General features: G+C 32.5%; 1 protein-coding gene across 4 annotated transcripts in view; it reads left to right on the top strand.

Annotated features, from left to right (window-relative positions):
- NBEAL1 (neurobeachin like 1) overlaps window positions 1-14,215 on the top strand; it is a 167,636-nt gene extending 153,421 nt beyond the window's left edge. For 2 of the 4 annotated variants that reach the window (XM_047869187.1, XM_047869186.1), the window contains 6 exons: window positions 948-1,042; window positions 3,957-4,073; window positions 4,755-4,916; window positions 6,063-6,211; window positions 7,847-7,982; window positions 10,427-14,215. In XM_047869187.1, the coding sequence (XP_047725143.1) occupies window positions 948-1,042; window positions 3,957-4,073; window positions 4,755-4,916; window positions 6,063-6,211; window positions 7,847-7,982; window positions 10,427-10,528 (761 nt within the window). In that variant the 3' untranslated portion in view covers window positions 10,529-14,215. Of the gene's footprint in view, window positions 1-947; window positions 1,043-3,956; window positions 4,074-4,754; window positions 4,917-6,062; window positions 6,212-7,846; window positions 10,405-10,426 lie in introns of those variants that run through there. The other 2 variants (XM_047869185.1, XM_047869188.1) reach the window with 1 other exon arrangement.
- Window positions 14,216-22,055: the final 7,840 nt, after the last annotated feature.

Genomic DNA, 22,055 nt, shown 5'->3' with positions numbered 1-22,055 from the left:
TAACTACAAAAGTAGTACATCCTCCTTATAAAAAGCATTAGTATTTACCTTTGAAGCTGAGTGAACTTTTTTTTGATAGAGCAATGTTATGAACATTATATGCTTTCTTTAAGAGTATTTAATGTTTTTGGGGTATACTAAATACCATATAAATTAAATACAGCTTCATAGTATCTGTAGATGTTAGGCTAAGCCTTTTTTAAAAAAAATTGGTTGATACAAGTAAGAATTTTAAGACAAAACTTAAAAAAAAATCTGTCGTTGTTGAAGAAGACATCACCTGCCCTATTACTTAGTTAATAGTTAGGCATGAAAGAGGTAAATTATTGAATGTGGTTTAACCTGGTACTTCTTAGGCTATTCATTTTAGTATAAGAATAAGACATGGTGTAGTTTCCTCCTGATAAACCTATTACAAAAGGGAAATGGGAGTCTGCTACTAATTCTGTACCAGTGGCTCCTGAGATGCCACTTAGCTCAGGTTTTTCCCTTTTAGTAGAAATGTATTTTATATTGTGTGAATTTGCAGTGTAATATGTACTTTTTTTGTTAGGGGAATATATTCCACAGGATTTCAGTTCTTAATGGGAGTAGAAGGTAAATGGGGATGAGAGAGTAAGAGAGCAGAGAGGCCTATCAAAACTACCTGGGGATCCATTTCAAGCCTCCTAACCCACTAGCAGGACTCTAATGGACATTTCCCTGCCCCGTGTGTACTCTTAACTCTCAAAGCTGGGTGACCTCAAAGAAAGATCCTCTACATGAGTTTAGAAATGCTTGTTTCCTGTGTTATTCTTCCCCAGTGCTTTTCCATTGCCGTTCCTACATTTCTCCTGCTAGAACAACCAATTTAGTAATAGTTTGACCATGAACTAAAATTGCCCTTTTAGTTCTGTCCCAGCAAAACCATGCCATTTCATTTTTTTGTAATTCCTTTTTTCTTACAGATATTGTTACTTGTTTAGCTACAGATTATTGTGGAATACATTTGATTTCTGGTTCGAGAGACACTACATGTATGATATGGCAAATAATACAACAGGTTAGTTACACATTTAAATAATCTTCCTTTCTGGTGGGACTACTAGAAATTACAGATTTATAATTTTTATCAGCCATATTATACTCATTATGATGTTGCTTCAAGGAAGTAAAGTGTCTTTTTTATGGCTTTTAGATTTTCTACTTGACAGGCTTTCTTCTACTTCAAATTTATTAAAATAATTACCTAAAAATTTTCTTATAATATTTTTCTTAACTTTTTTTTTTTTACATTTTAATCTTCAATCCTTTGGTAATTAATTTTTCTTTTTATAATAGAGAATAAGAGTATTATGTATATAATATATAGATATATATGATAGGGGCGCCTGGGTGGTTCAGTCGGTTAAGCGTCCGACTTCAGCACAGGTCATGATCTCGCAGTTCGTGGGTTCAAGCCCCGCATCAGACTCTGTACTGACCACTCAGAGCCTGGAGCCTGCTTTAAATTCTGTGTCTCCCTCTCTTCTCTCTCTGCCCCTCCCCTGCTTGTGCTCTTTCTCTGTCAAAAATAAAGATAAACTAAAAAAAAAATAGATATATAGGATAGAATATATAGAGTATGTAATATATATTCTATAATAATATAGAATATTAAAATGTATTATTATGTTTACTTTCAGTGGAAAGTCATTTATGCCAGCATAAATGACTACCTACTGAATTGGATCTTCTTCTAGATTCGCCATTTTGTTTCTATAGCAACACCAAAATATTTTCATTTTAATATTTGGTAAAACAAATCTCCTCTCACTATGTTTCTTTATAAAAAATGTTCTCAGCTAGTCTTATATTAGTATTTATTCTTCCATATGAACTTAAAAAATATTTTAACCATATCTTCCTCACAAATCTCTTAATCTTGATGAAATTATATTTAATTTATATATTAATTTGGTATGGATTGGCATTTTTATAATCATTCCTATCCAGAAATAGGACATGTCTTTCCGTATTTGTTTTTGTTCTTTTTTTAATGTTTTTCAACAAAATCTTTTAATTATTTTTTTCCATTAGGTTCTGTACTTGTTTATGTTTATTTCTTTAAAAAAAATTTTTTAAGTTTATTTTGACAGAGCAGGAGTGGGGTAGGGGCAGAGAGAGGGAGAGAGAATTTCAAGCAGGCTCTGTCTGCACTGTCAGCACAGAGCCCAACGTGAGGCTCAAGCTCACGAACCATGAGATCATGACCTGAGCCAAGGTCAAGAGTTAGACGCTTAACCGGTGTCTCCTAACCCAGCACCCCTATTTAAGTTTATTTCTGATTATTGCATTATTACTATTTTGAAGGGACTTTTTTAAGTCACTTTTACTTCTTTTTGATTTTGAGAGAGAGCACACACAAGCTGGAGGAGGGGCAGAGAGACAGGAGAGAGGGAATCCCGAAACGGCTCTTCACTATCAGCACAGAGCCCAGTGCACAGGGCTCAGTCTCATGAACTGTGAGATCATGACTTGAGCTGAAATCAAGAGTCAGATGCTTAACCACCAACCTATCCACCCAGGCACCCCTAAATCACTTTTACTCTAAATGATTATGGCTAGTGTAAAAAAAAGCTATTGATTTCTATACAGTTATCTAATTGGTTTACCAAATCTTCTTATCCAGCTCTTGTAATTATTAGTATCTTTTAGGTTTTCTGATAACAAAGTAGATAAGATATATAATCATATGATCTGAAAGTAAAGTGGATGTCTTTATCTTTTCCAATATAATGATTCCAATAAAATGATTTCATTTTATCTTATTACATTATTAGCTAGTGTAATAGAGTAAGAAAATTATAGTGAGTATCCCTGTCTTATGTCTGATTTTGATGAAAGTGCCTTCACCATTGTGCCATTTAGTATACCATTTGCTGTTGCATTTCACCATACATTGCTGTTGGGTTGTGGGGGTTTTTTTTTTGATATTTAAGTAGTTACTTTCCTTCTGATTTTTTTTTCTTTTGGTAGCTTTTTAGTAGTTTACAGAAAAGTTACAAAAATAGTACATTTTTGCATTTGTCTTATTATTCTCTCCTCATGTCTTTCGCTCCCAGCATCTTTTTTTTTTTTTTTTTTTTTTTTTAACAATTTAAAAGTTGTAGATATTGGGGCCTCTGGATGGCTCAGTCAGTTAAGCTTCCGACTTTGGCTCAGGTCATGATCTTGTGGTTTGTGGGTTTGAGCCTCACATCAGCCTCTCTGCTCTCAGCACGGATCCTGTTTTGGATCCTTTGTCTCTCTCCCTTTGCCCTTGCCCTCTCTCTCTCTCTCTCAGTAAAGATACTGTGTTCGTTTACCCCTAAACACTTTAGTGTATATTTTCTAAGAACAAGTCATTCTTATATATAATCACAGTTCAGCTATTAAAATCAGAACACCTATACAATATATAATATATATAGTTATCTAATCCACAGTTCATGTTCTAATTTTGCTAGTAGTTCCCATAATGTCCTTTTTAGCTATTTTTCACAGTTTGTCTTCTTTTATTTGTAGTTTTTCTCTTATTTTCTCTTAATGTATTATGTTGAAAATTCTCCTAGGCTTGAACCATTCTGGAATTCCTATAATAAAACCATATAGGAGCACCTTGGTGCCTCAGTCAGTTATGTGTCTGACTTCGTCTGAGGTCATGATCTCACAGTTTGTGAGTTCAAACCCCGTGTCAGGCTTTATGCCAACAGCTCAGAGCCTGGGCCTGCTTAAGTTTTAGAGCCTCAAAAGGGGCTGAGAATTTGGGAATTCTCCAGGAATAATTTAGGAATCCAAGGAAAAACACAAGAATGAATACTACTATAAATAGATGCAGTAGTAAGAACTTGTTTTGCAATATTCGTTTGTGATTAGACAATTTAAATATAGTATAAGCCTTTTTGTAGAAAATAGCCGACTAGAAAATTACCTTCGTTTCTATGTTTTAACACTAGGGAGGTGTTCCCGTGGGCTTAGCATCGAAACCCTTTCAGATTCTGTATGGACACACTGATGAGGTATTGAGTGTTGGCATCAGCACTGAACTTGACATGGCAGTGTCAGGATCAAGGGTAAGATTTCACCTTTAAGAAATGCTAGTTTTGGGGCGCCTGGGTGGCGCAGTCGGTTAAGCGTCCGACTTCAGCCAGGTCACGATCTCGCGGTCCGTGAGTTCGAGCCCCGCGTCGGGCTCTGGGCTGATGGCTCGGAGCCTGGAGCCTGTTTCCGATTCTGTGTCTCCCTCTCTCTCTGCCCCTCCCCCGTTCATGCTCTGTCTCTCTCTGTCCCAAAAATAAATAAACGTTGAAAAAAAAAATTTTTTTTAAAAAAAAGAAATGCTAGTTTTTTCTACAAATTGTGAAACAATATTTAAATTTAAATTCTTTTCATGCTTGCTTTAGAAGCACATATGCTAAAATTGGAAAAATAATTTTTTTTCTAGAATTGGTAAAAGCATAGAAATTCTTTATTGTTTGTGTATGACTTGCAGAAGTAGGATTAATCCAGAAAGAAGAAACTTAAACAGACTGGATTCTATTTTGGGATTTTATTGGTCTTATAAGTTAAGGAAAGAGGGCATTTTATGAAATAAAAGACTATTTCAAATTTCAAAATTGGAATTTTTCCTAAGGTACATGTGCCTTGGTAGAATAATCATTTTCTAAGTTCCTTTCCTGTATTTATTTATCTGGCCCTCTTTCTTTTTGTGTTGTTCTGTTTCTTTTTTTCATATTCTAATATTTTCTGTGTAGGATGGCACTGTGATTATACATACCATTCAGAAAGGTCAGTACATGAGGACTTTACGACCACCTTGTGAGAGTTCTCTACTCCTCACTGTTCCTAATTTGGCGATATCTTGGGAAGGACATATTGTCATCTATTCCAGCATTGAAGAAAAGACCAATCTCAAGGTATATAACAGTTTCATACAGTAGGGCTAGACTATCTATAAGCCCATCTTTTCCTTTCCATATTATACTGTATTTATGAGATATTATTTTGTTTTAGGGATTTATATGGACTTATATAATGCATGATTTCAAAAAGAATTTCTGATTATGTGGGACTTCATAAACTTAAGTGGAAATTATAACCAAATTAAATTCTTTTTGCACAGTCTGGGTATGAAAAAACAAGCCATGAATTATGTTTATTTTTCTTTCCATGATAAAGCTATTTAAAAACTAAGAGAATCTTGGGGCACCTGGCTGGCTCAGTTGATAGAACATGAGACCCTTGATCTCAGGGATGTGAGTTTGAGCCCCACATTGGGTGTAGAGATTACTTAAAAAGTTAAAAAAAAAAAAAAAACTTACAGAGGCACCCAGGTGGCTCGGTCAGTTAAGTGTCTGACTTCAGCTCGGGTCATGATCTCATGGTTCGTGAGCTCGAGCCCTGCATCGGGCTCTGTGCTGACAGCTCAGAGCCTGGAGCCTGCTTCAGATTCTCTGTCTACCTCTTTCTCTGCCCTTCCCCCACACATGCTCCCTCTCTCTCCCTCTTTCTCAAAAAAAAAGGGAGGGGGGAGCACCTAGGTGGCTCAGTCAATTAAGCAACTGACTTTACCTCAGGTCATGATCTCACAGGTCATGGGTTCGAGCTCCATGTCAGTCTCTGTGCTGACAGCTGAGAGCCTGGAGTCTGCTTCAGATTCTATGTCTCCCTCTCTCTCTGCCCCTCCCCTGCTCGTTCTCTGTCTCTGTTTCTCAAAAATAAATAAACGTTAAATAAAAATTAAAAAAAAAAAACTTACAGCTTTAAAAAAAGTTAAGAGAATCTTTTTGTTTTATGTTAAGAATGCGGGGTTTTTTAGACTGGATGAGATTTTAATTCTTTTGGAGGGGTGAGAGTTCTTGTTTAATATTGTTTACTTAGCAATTATTTAGTTATTAAATATTTTCTTAAAGTATGAAATTATTTCTGATTTAAAATCACTTTAATAATATTGTCTACACACTCTCTTTATACATAACTGTATGTTTATTTCAACATTAAATTTGAAATTATTAAATCATTAAATTTTGAGATCATTAAATTATTTTCATCTAACTTTATAGGATAAGAGTGCACTACATCTGTTTTCTGTAAATGGCAAGTATTTAGGGTCTCAAGTCCTGACAGAACAAATATCAGATCTGTGTATCACTGGAGAACACATTATCACAGGCAGTTTACAAGGTTTCCTGTCCATAAGAGATCTCCACAGGTAAATATAAAGAATTGTTGAAATCTCACTTAAGAAAAGGTGGTAATAGGGCACCTGGCTGGCTCACTTGATGGAGCATGCGACTCTTGATCTTGGGGTTGTGTGTTCAAGCCCTACATTGGTTGTATAGATTACTTAAAAATAAAATCTTAAAAAAAAAAAAAAGGAAAAGAAAAAGTAGTAATACTTTCAGCCTAGAGTGGAAATCAGGAATCAAAGATTTCTAATCTTTTGGTTTATCATTTATTATGAACATGTCTTTTTTTTTGGTAACTCTGAAAAAAATTGAGAAAGCTAAAGAATTTCTGGATTCTTTAAGTGAAGTGAAATTCTTTAAGTTTAATTCTTTAAGTAAGTGAAATATAGATGTACATTTTTTAAATGTAGGATATTTTATGTTACGTATATTTTACCACAAGTAAAATTTTTTAAAAAACAGAAAAAAAATTTCATAGTGCCAAGCCTCAATTATGGATTTGGAAATTTGTTTGAATTTTTACAAACTAAAGTTAGGGTTTAATTTTTTTTTTAATTGGGGTAAAACAAACTAAGGTATTTTTAAGACTAATGTATGTGTTCATGATTGTGTGTATGTGTGTGTAAAATGGGTGGGGAGTCTTGTTATTAAAGTGAAGGGAAAGGATGTTTAAATAGTGGATACGTTTTTGAGCTTTGTATTCTTCGTATTTACTAGTTTATGTACACAAAGCACTGTTATTTCCTGTATTTGTATTTGTTATGCCCAAATACATTCTTTTCTTCCATTTTTAAAAAATTTATTGTGGCTTATTTACACTACTGAAACTATCTTGGCCCCTCCCAAGCCTTTCTTTTCTTTTCTTTTTTTTCCCCCCAAACCTTTCTTATAAATCATTTCCTGATCCATTGTGCTCTATCCTACCACATTCATGTCAGAATCATTTCTGTACCAACACCCGTCCCTGTTTTTGTATGTCCCTTCTCATTTTTGTCATTCTTTCTCCTGTGGAAGAGCACTGAATCCCTATTTGAATCATATCTTTCCAACATTTTGTTTTACTCAGGGTATTATTAAGAGAATCTCAAATCAGGAAAATGAATGAGATCTTATAGCAGGTTAGTCTAAACACAGTATGTACTTCAGAGGATTCTTCATTCCGTAATCCTAAAAGCCATGGATATTTTCCATAATTGAGTTATGTTTTTATATCATAACCATATATTTATGGTTTTAAATATTATGTATTATTTTATATTATATATTTATACATATATCTTCTAAGACAAGGCAAATAGACCGATTTTATTGACCTTACCCCCCAACACATGCACACTGTTTTAGCTTTTTAATCAACAAGATGAAAATCTTTTAGTGAGAAGATTTTGGTTAGAAGAAAAAATATATATATATTTGGTTGTATATATAGTTAGAAGAAAAACAGATGTTGAGAATGAGAAAAGATAGATTAAGTATTTTAAGTAATGCTATAATGTAGGCCCTTGTGTGAGCCATTCAACCTTTCTGAATCTAAGTTACACATCTGTAAAATTAGAATGGAGAACCAGGTGATCATTAAATTATCTTCCAGGTATTAAATTCCATGAATACGTTATGTATCCATGTAATTATGTGTGTGTGTTTTCTTTCTTTTCTAGTTTGAATCTCAGCATGAATCCATTAGCCATGCGGATGCCTATCCACTGTGTTTGTGTAACCAAAGAATACAGCCATATTCTTGTAGGATTAGAAGATGGCAAATTGATTGTAGTGGGTGTTGGCAAGCCAGCTGAGGTAAAACATAGCATCAAGAACTTCTTTTCCCGTACTATTGGGGATTCCTTTGGTTCTCCTTTGTTCCAGCTGAATCAGAAGTCTCCATTATGGATGAACAAATTAACCAAATTTGATTTTTCAAAGGGCAGTAAATGAAAAGGCGATAAAGCTAGTATTCAAGAGTGATGCTTATATTATGCTTCAATTGAAGGCATACATTTGACAGTTTCTGTCCTCTAAATGAATAAGAAAGTTCTTTTATTTTCTGTCTTTCCAAATCTAGATTCAAGACACAACTTGGATTTTTAATAAGTAAGAGCCTTTTATAAAAAATTAAATACAGGCTCAAACAATAAAACTATTTACTTTAATTTCAATAAATACCAGTATGACTGTATGTCAATTATCCTTTTGTAAAAGCATCATTTTTTTACTTGGAACTACAGATATCCCCATATAATATCCTAATTCTCGGTGAGTTTCCTGTAGTTACTGTAAACTTATTTGCCAATGGTTTATCAATTACTGAACATTCAGATATCATAAATCTGATACTGTTCCTTAGAAAACTTGGTGGCTATACTCCAAGTAATATAGTGATTCTGTTAGAAAGTTAATTGTATTACATAGAGTCAAATTAAGCATTATCAATTTTTATTGATACCATCAGTCTTTTCTGAGAAATCTAAAATATGGCATCTGTAGTAGTTGTTTCAAGAGAAGTCATTAGTGAATAACACAGTGTCACTGCTTTTAATAAATCTACCATGGATCATAGGAACCTTTTTGCTAAGTTTTCATCAGTTCTTATACCTGTTCAGGATATTATTATAACAAAAGAGAGGTCTTATTAAATTAAAGTGATTGCACCATTTACCTTCAGTTGTAACAGTCCCCCAAAGAATGTCAGCAAGTCTGTATCTTGGTATTTCACTTACATTTAAAACATTTTAGGCATTTTTTCTCTTTGAATATGTTTCACTTTCTGTGGATTACTCAAGTGCCCTTTAAATTTGCCTGCATCTCCCCACCTTAAGTAATTTTTCAGTTTCTGATTTTACTGAATTTTTTTATATGAAGTGACCATTATGTGCACACTTTTCTTTTAAAAATCGATTGGAACAAAAATGCCTAAGCAACTTCATTTTGTAGGCTTAAATCAGTGTTTTGTACTGTTTATTAAGTTTTTTGTCCTCCTTGAAAGTTTTATGTAGTCTACAACACATAGAATCTGAATTGTGTGCAGATTTGGAATAAAAGTATTTTTTATCTGTTTTACATCTTTGGATGTATCAGTTGAAGTATGGATCTACTTTAGTACATAATCAAATACTTAGAATCTTGCATAATTAAGATATAATTCCATATGACAGTATGATTAAAGCTTTAGTTATGAAAAGATCTTTATGTAAAGATCTAAATTTATCATAAAAGATCAAAGTCTTGATTAATGTGTACTTTAAGCCATGTATCAGTTTTGTATATTACACTGTCAGTATGAAATTCATATTTATTAATCATATGGTAAAGTGATAATAGATTAATGGAAATAATGTTTCTGGAAATGAAAATGCAAAACAAGCATGCTATAGTGTATTTGCATGAGGCTTGGTTTTTTTTTTATCCCTTTAATAAATGTACCCTAGAGAAGGGTAACCATTAAAAAAGGCTGGCAGACAAATAAAAAATAGATTATACTTGGGAAAGTAATTCCAACAAGTCATATTGTTAGTTTGAGAAATGTGTCCCACATGGATTCTTTTTTGCCTTACCTAGAATTATAAGCACTTTTAGAGGGGTATTTATTTACCGATTGGATTAATATTTAATTAATAATTGTTATGTGCTGAGAAGCGTGCTAGGTGGTACAAATTTAATGGTGAACAAATGTGATTCTCACCTTCAGAGAGCTTATGCTATACTTGTTCTCTAAATTATATTTTATCATTTTGTTGCTAAATGTCATTTTTTGAAATTCTTATATCAAAATACTCTAAAATTATTTTGTTTCCATCAGAACATTATTGTACTTTCTTATTATCCTTGTGATTAGCATCAATAGTACTTTAAATATAAAAGGAGAAAATCCTCAAAATTATGTGTCTTATTAGCTAAAGTAAAATTCAGAAGATTATTTTAATGAACTGTGAAATATATTTCTTTAATTTATAAAGAAAAGGACTGATAATTTGGACAAACTGGGACATTTAATTTTAAAATTTACACATTGGCATTAGACCTTTTTCAGTTGAAAGACAATTGGTATAGAGAAGCCTTTCTTTAATTATTATTAATCAAGAATCATTAAAATGTTAATATGAATGATTCTGCTAACAAAACTTACATTCTTACATTCTGCATCCTACAAAATCAGTGTCTTATACATCAGTCTCACTTCTTTTTTTTCTTTCTTTTTTTCTTAATCACATCTGTTGTTCATTTCTCTGGATTACCTTAAACAGATGCGTTCAGGTCAGCTTTCTCGAAAATTGTGGGGATCTAGCAAGCGGCTCAGCCAGATTTCAGCTGGAGAAACTGAATATAATACTCAAGATTCCAAGTGATTACTATTTCCATCTTCTGTCATGGATAACTGAAACTTGATTTATTGTTTTGTCACTTTAACCACATCTCTCAACTATCTGAATGTTTCAGGGCTTGTATCACTGAAAATCATTTAGGGATTATCAAAATTGAATATGCAATGTGTATAAAGACATAGGTTATATTATTAGCCACTTTAAAAATTTCTGGCTAATATTAAATCCAGTTGTATTGATTAATTATTGGTCTACACTAAGGTGGATTTGAGAAAATACATTTGAATTCGATTTGTGGTTCATTCCTAAAGATCATTAGATCCATTAAAAAAAAAAAAAAACTTCTAAAAAATAAAGAAATACCATATGATTCCCTTATTATTCCAAACAACAAAATTTAAGGTATTTCTAATAAAATAGTACAGATGATGGGACAGTTGAGAGACATGGCTTTTAATATATTCTTTAGTTAATCATTTTCCTATTTACTGACCACCATATTTAAAAATATATCAGTTTATTTATGAAACTCCTGATTGGAGGTAATATTTTAAAGGCATCTGTTGCACACTTAGATTTTCAAAACTCAGTGTAAATTCCAGGTTTTCATGATAAGTTGACTATAAGACTATTGAAACCGGTACATTGGGTCATTCCACTACTGCTAGCATATTATTAATGAGAACTTATTGAAATGTATTATTATATGCTTAAATAATAAAAGTTGAGTAGGAATAAGAGAAGCTGAGATATATTTTGCAGGTGTATTTCATTAGTAGTATAATTAAGGAAAAAAATGATTATGATTTTGACTGTTGGATCCTTTAAGTAGCATAGTTTATTATCTGCAAAGTTCAAAATTTCTTGGTTTATTCTTTACTAAGCAGATACTGTGTTTCCCCAATAATTAGAAGTGTTAGCAATGATACCCAAATACATTAACATTTTTACCTAGAACTTCCATGTGATTGATACATGAATTAAAAAGATAATGCATCATTAGTCACTTAGACATAGTAATTGTTAAAGACACGTTTGTATTTCGTGTTATGTATAACTTTTAAGATTATAATTAATTTTATTATACATAGTTAAGTGTTACATTATGTTTTACTGTTCAAAATTTTAAAGTAAAATGCTGATAAATTTATTTTGGAATTCAAAGTGGTTGATAAGCCTAGTGCTTTTATAAGGTCATCCTTTTGAGTTAGGTTAGAGAGCTTTTACAACTACAAGTGTCCTTAATCTGAGATACCACGGGTTTGGGGTAATTTATGAATCCCCTGAAATTGTGTGGAAATTCTGTGTGTTAACTGCAGTTTTATTTTTTCAGGAGTGAGTGAGTGTGTGGCTTTCATAAAGGGGTTTCTGATCAGAAGGGGGAAAAGATAATAATAGCTTCTTATAAAATAATATTCCTTTTTATTCCACAAATCATAGATTTCCTTACATCCAATTCTCTTCTCCATGGAATCTTTGAGAACCTTTCCCTCTGCAATTCTTCTGTTGCCCCCAGTATCTATTGCCCTTTTCTTTATAATTCTATGAATGAGTAAAAAATTTATGAGAAGTAAAGGATTCTGTTTAGGGAAGCTTTTTGAATAGATATGATCTGTTCAAGTCAGGACTAATAAAAATTTATAGAAGAATTTTCTTTACAATTATTTAAAATCCTCTGTTTGATTCAGTGAAAACAAAAACAAAAAACCATGTTTTAAATAAGTAACACTGAAACAAACTGGTGCAGCAAGTATAAAATAGAGCACATGTAAATGTGAAGATTTCCTTTTTAAGGGTTTCAGGAATTTGTGATGAAAATGTCTCAAATCAGTAAAGATAATTATGATTTATTGAATTTATTGCTTCTATTTATTTCATTTTATTTTTTCTATTACATTTTTTAGAATGTTTCAAGTCAGCAAAACCAACATGATTGATTTGGGGTATTTTAAATGTTAATTTTTAAAAAAACTTTTCTGAATCAAAACCTCGGAAATTTTTCTTTTGCTTACTTATTCATTGACTGTGGTATAGTGTTGCCTTCTTTATTTTTAAGGTTACTTAATGGTTTTAGAATTATTTTGGAAAGTTATAAAGAAGTTTAACTGAAATTATTAGGGAAAAATTCCTAAATTTATGATGTTTTAAAATTACCAGGGAAAAATTCCTAAATTTATGGTGTTTTACTTTGCTGCTTTTTAGATTGAAGAACCAAACAAGCAGTATTCATTTTATATCACAAATAGAAGACCCTTTGTTCACAGTAAAATAAATATCCTACCTAGACTAACAATAGATGTTTAGAGCTATGGAATTCTTCCTTATATTACTTTTTCCAAAAAAGTGAAAACCAAAAATGTAGGATTTTGAGGAAAATCTGATAATACTAGCAACAGTCTAAAGGAATGGAAGTTCACTTTATCTATTAAACAAATACAGTAGAACCATTAGTTGAATAATATAAACCTCTTTTAAACAGTGTAGCCCACTGAATTAATTTAAAAAATGACCAGATAAAATCACTGAAAAGATATACTTTGGGGATTCTGGTGTATTTAGATGTTATCCATAGAAACGGTTTCTGCTTATATAATGGGAGAAGTGAACAACAGTGTGATGAAAATGGAATAACAAGTAGACATTTCAGTTGATAAATACAGTATCTCAACTTGGCTGCTATGAAGTTTGTTGTCTAAAGAAACTTTCATCTGCTTTTGTTTCTTGACACTGGTAATAATGATGGAAATAAAAATCTCAGCATCCTGTGATAGGAAGAGATTTATACTAAAATAATGATTTTACTTTTAGAAAGTGAGATTTAAAATATTAAAGCATATAATATCTGTGTTCATTTAGAAAATAAAGCAAACTTTCAACTCTCCAATCAGTATTCTGTCATTACTTAGATAAAATTGGAGGAGAGAAGGAAAAATAGATCAGGGCATGGGAATTAGAAAAGTATATAAAAATAAAGCTTGTCCAGTTGGTTTAAAATCTTTTTAAGCCTAGGAAGCTTGTGTCAGCTATTATTAAGTGTCTATCTATTAACTTCCATTAGGTCACAGTGGTTTTTTTTTAGGTCACAGCCTTTTGTCAGAGAGAAAAATGCCAGATATTCATGTGTCATCAGCAAGAAACATCAGTGAGGCTTCCTTTTTTTCTGTTAGGCATACAACAATTATCCTTAAGAGACTGGTATTGAAAGTTACTTTTACATTTCTGAAGCAATAAGTGTACCCTCATAATTAATTAGAATTCAGATTTGAAAGTTAAATCTTAAGCTAAGATTTTTTTTTATATTTTACTTGAATAGGAGTAAGCAGAGAAAATTTTAACTTGAATACCAGATTCTTATTTAATGATGATCAACACATGGCCTTTGTCCTGAAGTGTATTTTATATTGTGACTAAAGAAATCACTCATGAAAATCTTCTAGTTAAATTTAAAGAGGTTAACTCCTTTTATATATTTACTTTCACGAAATGAGTAGCATTGTCTTTATCACCTTTCCAATGAAAAGATGCAAGTACATGGACTATATTAAACATAAATATTAGATAATATGTACTATCATAGGGTATGTGTACGAGTGAGTGAAGGTTGGTCTCTTCAAATACATCAGTAAATTTGTCTTCCATTAATTCTTAAACCTGTCTGTAGGATGTAATTTTTGATATAAGAAATGAAATAAATTATTTTTCTTTTCTAAATCTAATCCTTTGTTTTCCTCTATCAGCCAGACTCCTAGCTTGTCCTAATTTACTGTTCCTTTCATCCACTGACTCTGTTCTTTCCCAGTAAGTAGCCAATCTTAAATATTTATCACTCTCAATAAATATCCACTCTCAGTATTCTTTTTTGCCTAATTCGTTTATCGTATGTACCCAGCATTTGGTTTGCTTTAAATTTGATCCCATCCAGAACATTGTTCTGAAGAGTTTTTCTGTATCAGAGTCCTGGTGGTGCTTTTTCTGATGACATTGTTGCAACAACAGTACAGTGTTACCAGTCATAATTTCAATATTGTTAAAATGTTGGCCACAACTTTAGTTCTTTAATTTGAATCCAGCATTTTCTAAGCCAGTGTTTCTTCATTGAGATTGTAGATCAGATTTGTCCATGAAGATAGATAGATAGATAGATAGATAGATAGATAGATAGACAGACACACACACAAGTTTAGGCACTGTTCTGGACTTTCTGAATCTCTTGGTACAAAAAAAAATTATCCCAGAATTTATATGTTGTCTTAAAATATTTTCTGCTATAGAAATTATATCCATCCATTTTTAGGAATCACTGCATATTCACAGGCTTATATGAAACTAGGTTTAATCTTTGTCCTTGGAAACATTTTGTCTAAAATTTGCTTGGAATGGTTTTCCTATCTTCATTTTGCTTGCCACCACAACAACCAAATTTCCTTTTCAGTTGCATCATTCTTATAATTTTCTTCAAACCTGTCATATTTGAATATTCTAACTAATAGTGGTTCCAACAAAAAAGATATGCTGTTTGCTTATATTAGTTCCTAGTGACTGTTAGTGAATATTTTTGCATATTTGAATTTGGTAACATTTTCAAGTATCAATAAAAAGCATGATTTACAAAATGCTAGGTTTAAAAATACAATTGGATCTCTTATAGCCTTAAAGGAAATGATATAATTTTTCTAATTAAAAAGCATTGGGTATATATATTCCCTAAGTACTTCTGATGACTTTATGGAAATAATCTTTAATTTTTTTCATATAAAAAGTCCTAGTATTTCAGAAAATAAAGCATTGACATTTAAGATATTTAGGCATATATTGGAAACAATGCAATTTTCTACATTAAAAATATAAGGCCATCCTAGATATAGGAGTTACATGATTTTCTTCAGGATAAGAACCTGTGTAAAAGTGGCTATATTATACATTTTTTGGTTAGATTGTATAAATCATCAGACATATCTTAGGTTATCTCACTGATATTTGTTACATGTGGGTGATTTCTAAACAGGATTTGGACCTATGAAGCAAATGGCTGTAGTAAAAATTAAAAGGACAGAAATCAACTGCGTTTACGTTTGTCTTAATGCCTATAATCTTAAGAACTGAAAATTCAAAGGAACAAGTAGAAAGTTACTAATCTAACATTTGTTTTCTGTGGTATAGTTTTAATGTTTCCTTGGAAACTTACTTTGTAAATATTACCATAATAACACTAACAACAGCACAGTTATGTCATTGAAAGAATTACCCATTCAGTTCTCAAAGTTGACTATTAATGGAGTTTGGGGTGTGTTTGTGTGTGTGTTTTCACTTATAATATAATGGCTGTCACATTATTTAAAATTTATAACTATTTTTGAACATACAAAATGATTATCTCCTTATTCCAATGTAGCATTGTAATTTGAGAACAAAAAACAAGTTAGGATTTAGGTAGGGTTGAAAAATAAAATTATATTTTATTGTTTTAAATAAAAACTTTAAAAATCTTATTCCAAGTGGACGTTTTAAAATTTTATTTTGGCAATAATATCTTTCAACTTAATATGTATTAAAACCAGAGGTTCTCTGATAGCCAGTGTATTAACTAGGTAATATTAAAATGCTATTTTTTATGTTCCTTCCCTTGGAAATATTTCCCACACCATCCAAGCAATGTGTTTTAAGACTTAGGGGGCTCAACCTACAAATTCAACATATGCACATCTTGCATTTTGAAGGAAAAGAACTTATCTGTGATGGCCGCCATTTTGCTCTTCAGAATGCCAAAATTATATTAATCAATAAATACTTCAGAAAATGGTTCTGGTAAGGAGATACCAGTTGTCACACTTAACTGAAAAAATTCAGCCTCTTAAATTCTTATATAGGGATTAAAGAGAATAACTATTTCTTCCTCTGGGGTTTTGATTGCTTTTTTAAATATTTATAATAGTGTCTACCTTTTTCCAAAATTATGGCATATTACAGCAAAGATCTTACTATCAAAGATCTTTCACATTTTAGACTTTTTCTTCCGTATTCTGCATTTTACTGTTTTCTGTGATTCAGAAATACTATCACCAAAAATATCTTTGGATTCTGTTTATTTTATAGTTAGCTTTATGTAAGAAAAACTGTTACAAAACTGTATGGCTGCTCTGTTGTCTTCAGAAACTCTTAAGGAGTATGGCTTTCTTTTCTCCAGTTGTACGCTTTTTATATAGTTGGAGTAAAACAATTAGCAAAAAGTAAGCAGAGATCTAGCTAGACCGTCCTTTTCTATCAGATGCTTTGCTACAGAAATGAATCGATTAAGACAGAAAACTATCAAACATATATGTTTGTCTCATGTCAGTTTTTCTGGGACCCAGATTAAACAGGAACATTTCAGTGTTATCACAGATGGTGACAGTGACTTGAATGCATATATATGCACATAAAGGAGGATAGCTGAAAATTCGGAATTACTTGTTATAAAAAAAAACACTTGCAAATCGTGCTGCTACTTAAATATTTAAGGAATTCAGAAAGTTGTGTAGTTATCATAAAATGGTCCTTCTCATTTATATTACTGGAATTGACCATGAGAAAGAATATCAAGCCTTATTTATATCTAATTATTGACTGCAAACTGTGACTCAATATTTGTATGCCAAAAAAAGTGGTCTTAAAGTTGAGAAAATTTTAGATTTAATAAAAATGTGTAAATTTTGATTAGTCTCCTCATTAAAATGAAGTTACTATTTGGTGCAATACATTCTTTCCTTCCTCATCCTTTTAAGATTAAATATATAAGTTGTATATTTTATTTTGTTACATTGAGTGCTGTTTTAAATTTTTCAGTGTGTATATATGAGCTAATATTTGTTTCTGTATAGCATGATTGAAGATAATTGAGAATTTTGCACTTTTTTTAGTCCTTTGGAAATTTGTATTCTAACAGCTTTTAAGAATGTACATTTATTTTGTACATAATACATTAGCTTTGTGTATTAAATGGGTTTAAATCAAATAAAAAAATGATGTTTCTTTCTTCAGTTTATCTGCAATTGTCACTTCATGGTCTGATTAGAACTTAGCCATGGCTAAATTATTTGGGCAAGGGATTGAATACAGTTTTTGTTAAGCAGTAATCACTGCTGCTTTCGTTGAGGATCTCTTCTGTAGTCCTATGTGTACAAGATAAAGATTATGTTAATTGACCAGTTTTTGTCATACATAAAACAGATATTAAGCCTTTGGTTATAAATCTCCCTAGAAACATAGTTACGTTTTCCTCCCTCGGTTAATGATCATAAGAGATTTCCATTTGTAGTTAAATAATACATTGAGCTGAGTTTTTTTAAACTTTTATTTCCTTTCATATAATTAAAATCTTTTATTCATCAACTTTTGACAGTCTAAATGTTGACCTAATTCTCCTGTGTTTGTTAGGGTTAATAAAATTTAATCCATAATAAAACAGAATTCTAAGCTCTGTTCTAGTACTTTTTTAGTAGTTTAAGGTTTTTAGTACTTTTGTTTCTAGATCTAGAGTAATGACACAACAGAAATGAACATTAACCTTTTTGTAGCCTAATACCATCTTTGCATGATACTACACTTTTAGTCACAGGACAAAGCCGTGTTATTTAAAGGCTTAATTAAGGCTGCCTTGGGACACCTGGGCCGCTCAGTCCATTGAGTCCAACTTCGGCTCAGGTCATGATCTCCCAGTTCGTGGGTTCGAGCCCCGCCTCTGGCTCTTTGCTGACACCTTGGAGCCTGGAGCCTGCTTCAGATTCTGTGTCTCCCTCTGTCTCTGTCCCCTCCCCTGTTCATGCTCTCTCTCTCTCAAAAATAAATAAACATTAAAAAAAAATAGTAAGACTGCCTTGCTTCTCTGAAATAAGTCAATAATGCCATACCAAGCATCAAACAAATGTATTTATTTTATGCAGTTATACTGGAGTTATATTTTCTCACCATGTATCATTCATTTGATGAGAAATTAAACCATTTTTTGAAACCTTTTATTATGAATTTTTTTTACTACTTTTTTCACTACTAAACATATTAGAATAATTTTGACAGTCTATTCAATACTTGTAAAACTCTTTACCTCACAGTATGTTTGGTGCATTTTCTAAAGTTGTGTCAGGGGCACCTAGCTGGCTCAGTTGGTTAAGCATCTGACTTCGGCTCAGGTCATGATCTCATGGTTCATGGGGTCGAGCCTTGTGTCAGGCTCTTTGCTGACAGCTCTGAGCCTGGAGGCTGCTTCGGATTCTGGGTCTCCCTATCTCTCATTCAAAAATGAATAAACATTTTAAAATTAAAAACAACAACAACAACAATAGAAAGTGTCCCTTCAAAAGTGGTTCTGCAAAGTTGTAACTTTGCAGAAATTGGAGAGTGAGAGGAAGGCCTCAAAAAATTTGTGAATTAGCATTTTTCATGATCTAGTGATAGAAACTTCTTTTTGAAAGTAAGTGCCTTCTTACAGTATTCAACTTTAACTTATGTCCCAAATCATTTAACAAATCATGGATTCTCAAGCGTGCCTGGGTGGCTCAGTCAGTTAAGTGTCTGACTCTTGACTTCAGCTCAGGTCATGATCTGACAGTTTGTGGGTTTGAGCGCTGCATTGGGCTCTGTGCTGACAGTGTGGAGCCTGCTTGGGATTCTCTCCCTCTCTCTCTTCCCCCTCCCCTGTTGGCACACTCTCTGTCAATAAATTTTCAAAAAATCATGGATTCTCAGAAGAAAATAGTGTGCCAAGCATTCCTATGCATATGGCATGATGATTAAAGAGAAGTAAAGATGGGTTTAATTATTTACCCTAGAACAATAGTTGCAGAATCCTATTTAAGCATCTTTGGTCAGAATACTTCAAGCAACATCACAGAGGCATTTACATATGGGAAAACACATAAGAATGTGTTTAATGAGAACTTGAACAGTGTCAAACAGGTTGAAAATGGACATTGACAGCTTAAAAACGATCAGATTTTACATCTGAAAGGGAATATGTGGGTCATCAGGAACTTTTATTTGAGAAGACAATCTAAATTTTCATTAAAACCCAAAATCATTTTGAGAGGTTGTGTTATATGCAAATACTTTTGTTTTCCCATACTGACTAAATGAATAGAATATTAACTAACAGTCTTATTAATTAGAGCCATAGTCACATGGGGAGATTTATCCAGGTACAGGCTTTCTCCAGATGGTGTTACCGTGATGAACTTGTGATGGTTTGGGAATCGGCGCTATCACTATCCTAAAGAAAATCAAACTTGGGAATGCTAATTGACACAAGTTCACAAGAGTGACCTATATAAGTTACAGTGCAAATTCACTAATTTATAATGCAGTGTTTTCTAGTGGTTTCCTTCCTAAGACAACCTCATTTTTTTTTTTTTTTTGAGAGAAAGATTGTGCGCCCAAGTGGTGGAGGGACAGAGAGAGAGGACTCAGAGGATCCCAAGCAGGCTTTGCAGCAATAGCAATCAGCCCAATGAGGGGCTCGAACTCACAAGCCTTGAGATCATGACCCGAGCTGAAGTCGGATGCTCAACTAACTGAGCCACCCAGGCATCCCAAGACAACCCTCATTCTTTAATTTCTCACCATTGTCTTACATACTGTTAACAGATCCTAATGTACTAAGGTCACTACTATTTTTTTAAGTATATTGAAATGGGAAATTTTGATCTACCCATCAATATTGGTCAAGATTCTCAGATATTATCATATGTCTTTAATAGAATGGGATCCAGTGAAAGAGCTCAGGTCTGAAACAAAAGATCTGGCTTCAATTTACATTTCTCCTATAAAGTACCTCTATGACTTAGAGTAAGACACTTAAACCTATCTGGTTTTAGTTATTTCATGTGTAAAATAGAGTGTTAATGATGTTTAGGGATCAAATGAAATAACATTAAAGGATCAGAGGTAAGAAACACACTATTAGAGGGCACCGGGCTGGCTCAGTTGGAAGAGCTTGTAACTCATGGTCTTCAGGTCATGAGTTTGAGCCCCATATTTGGGTGTAGATATTACTAAAAAAGTAAATAAAAAAAAAAAAAATCAGAACAAGAAAATAAGGGATCATTGACTGCCCTGTGAGTGTAAATTGTAAGTCCAGCACATCATTAATCAGAGCAGACACAGGCAATCATCTGAAGGATGTGTGATGAGATGTAGTAGGATGCTTGTTAGGTAAGCTGTGATTCATAAGATCAGAAACCAAAAAATTTTTTAAAAAGAAATACACTGTTGTAATACATAATTTTAATTTCACTTTAATGAAAGTAGGCCAAATGACATACTGGTTGTAGGGATCCAGATTATTGTGCTACATATGTTAAAGTGTTAGGTAACAAGTATGGAATTCTTCATAAAAACGTACCAAAAGATTAATAATAAGTTATACACTATTAAGGGAATATATGATACATACAATGTTATGGCAACACAGACTAAAATAAAGAGACAAATCTTATTCAAGGAGATCAGTTGCTTAGATAGTCTGACACAAAAGAGAAATTACTTCCTTGGCAAGGAGTAACCTTTTAGTAAGAGAGGCGAAGTAAGTTTCTTTGAAGTGAATAGCTAATACCCTGAATCTAATTACTATAAAATAGTACTTAACTGATAGATATTCTTTAAGTTGTGTCATTTTATTTAAAGGTCATTATACTACATTCCTGTTGGTGCTATAACAAATTGGCACACATTTAGTGGTTTAAAACAACATAAATTCACTTTTACAATTCTGGAGGTCAGAAGTTAGAAATCAGTTTCAGTGATTCAGTTCAGTTTCTGTTTCTGACTTTTCTTGTGTCCTTCCTATTAGGACTATTGTGATTATGTTGAGCCCACATGAATAATCCAACTTGATCTTTCCATTTCAAGAGTTTTAGTGTATTTTACCATGTAAAGTGTATTTTACCATGTAAAATAACATTTACAAATTCCAGAGATTAGGATGTGGACATATTTGGGTGCCATTATTCAGCCTGATACACTAATGAATGTGAAAAATAGTCCATAGCAGTTATACATTCTTTTCTTTTTTGCTACCTGAGCCAAATTATTCCCTACTGTCTGAACAAAGAAAATTTCTCCAATTGAAAAGAATTTAAAAATTATCCTGTATATGTATTATGCCTCAATAAACTTGAAAAAAAAATTTTTTTAATTTTTATTTTTTGAGAGAGAGAGAGAGAGAGTATGAGCAGGGGAGGGGCAGAGAAAGAGGGAGACACAGAATCCGAAGCAGGCTCCAGGCTCTGAGCTGTCGGCACAGCCTGACGTGGGCCTGAACCCACGAACCTTGAGATCATGACCTGAACTGAAGTCGGACGCTTAACTGACTGAGCCACCCAGGTGCCCCTGAAAAGATTATATTTAAAAAAATCTATCCAAGAAATACTATGACCCAAGATAAGCTAATTTGGCATTACTGCCAGGAAAACACTGCCAGGAAAAAAAGATGTGAAATCTTGATTATAAAAACAGAGATACTGCTGAAATGAAAAATTAACTTTATAAAACAAATAATTTCTGAATTATGTGTCTATATTTT

Source organism: Prionailurus viverrinus, chromosome C1 (assembly GCF_022837055.1).
Source record: "Prionailurus viverrinus isolate Anna chromosome C1, UM_Priviv_1.0, whole genome shotgun sequence".
Taxonomy (NCBI): Eukaryota; Metazoa; Chordata; class Mammalia; order Carnivora; family Felidae; genus Prionailurus; species Prionailurus viverrinus.
Note: the sequence above shows the minus strand (reverse complement) of the source record. Positions and strands in the feature narration are given on the sequence as shown.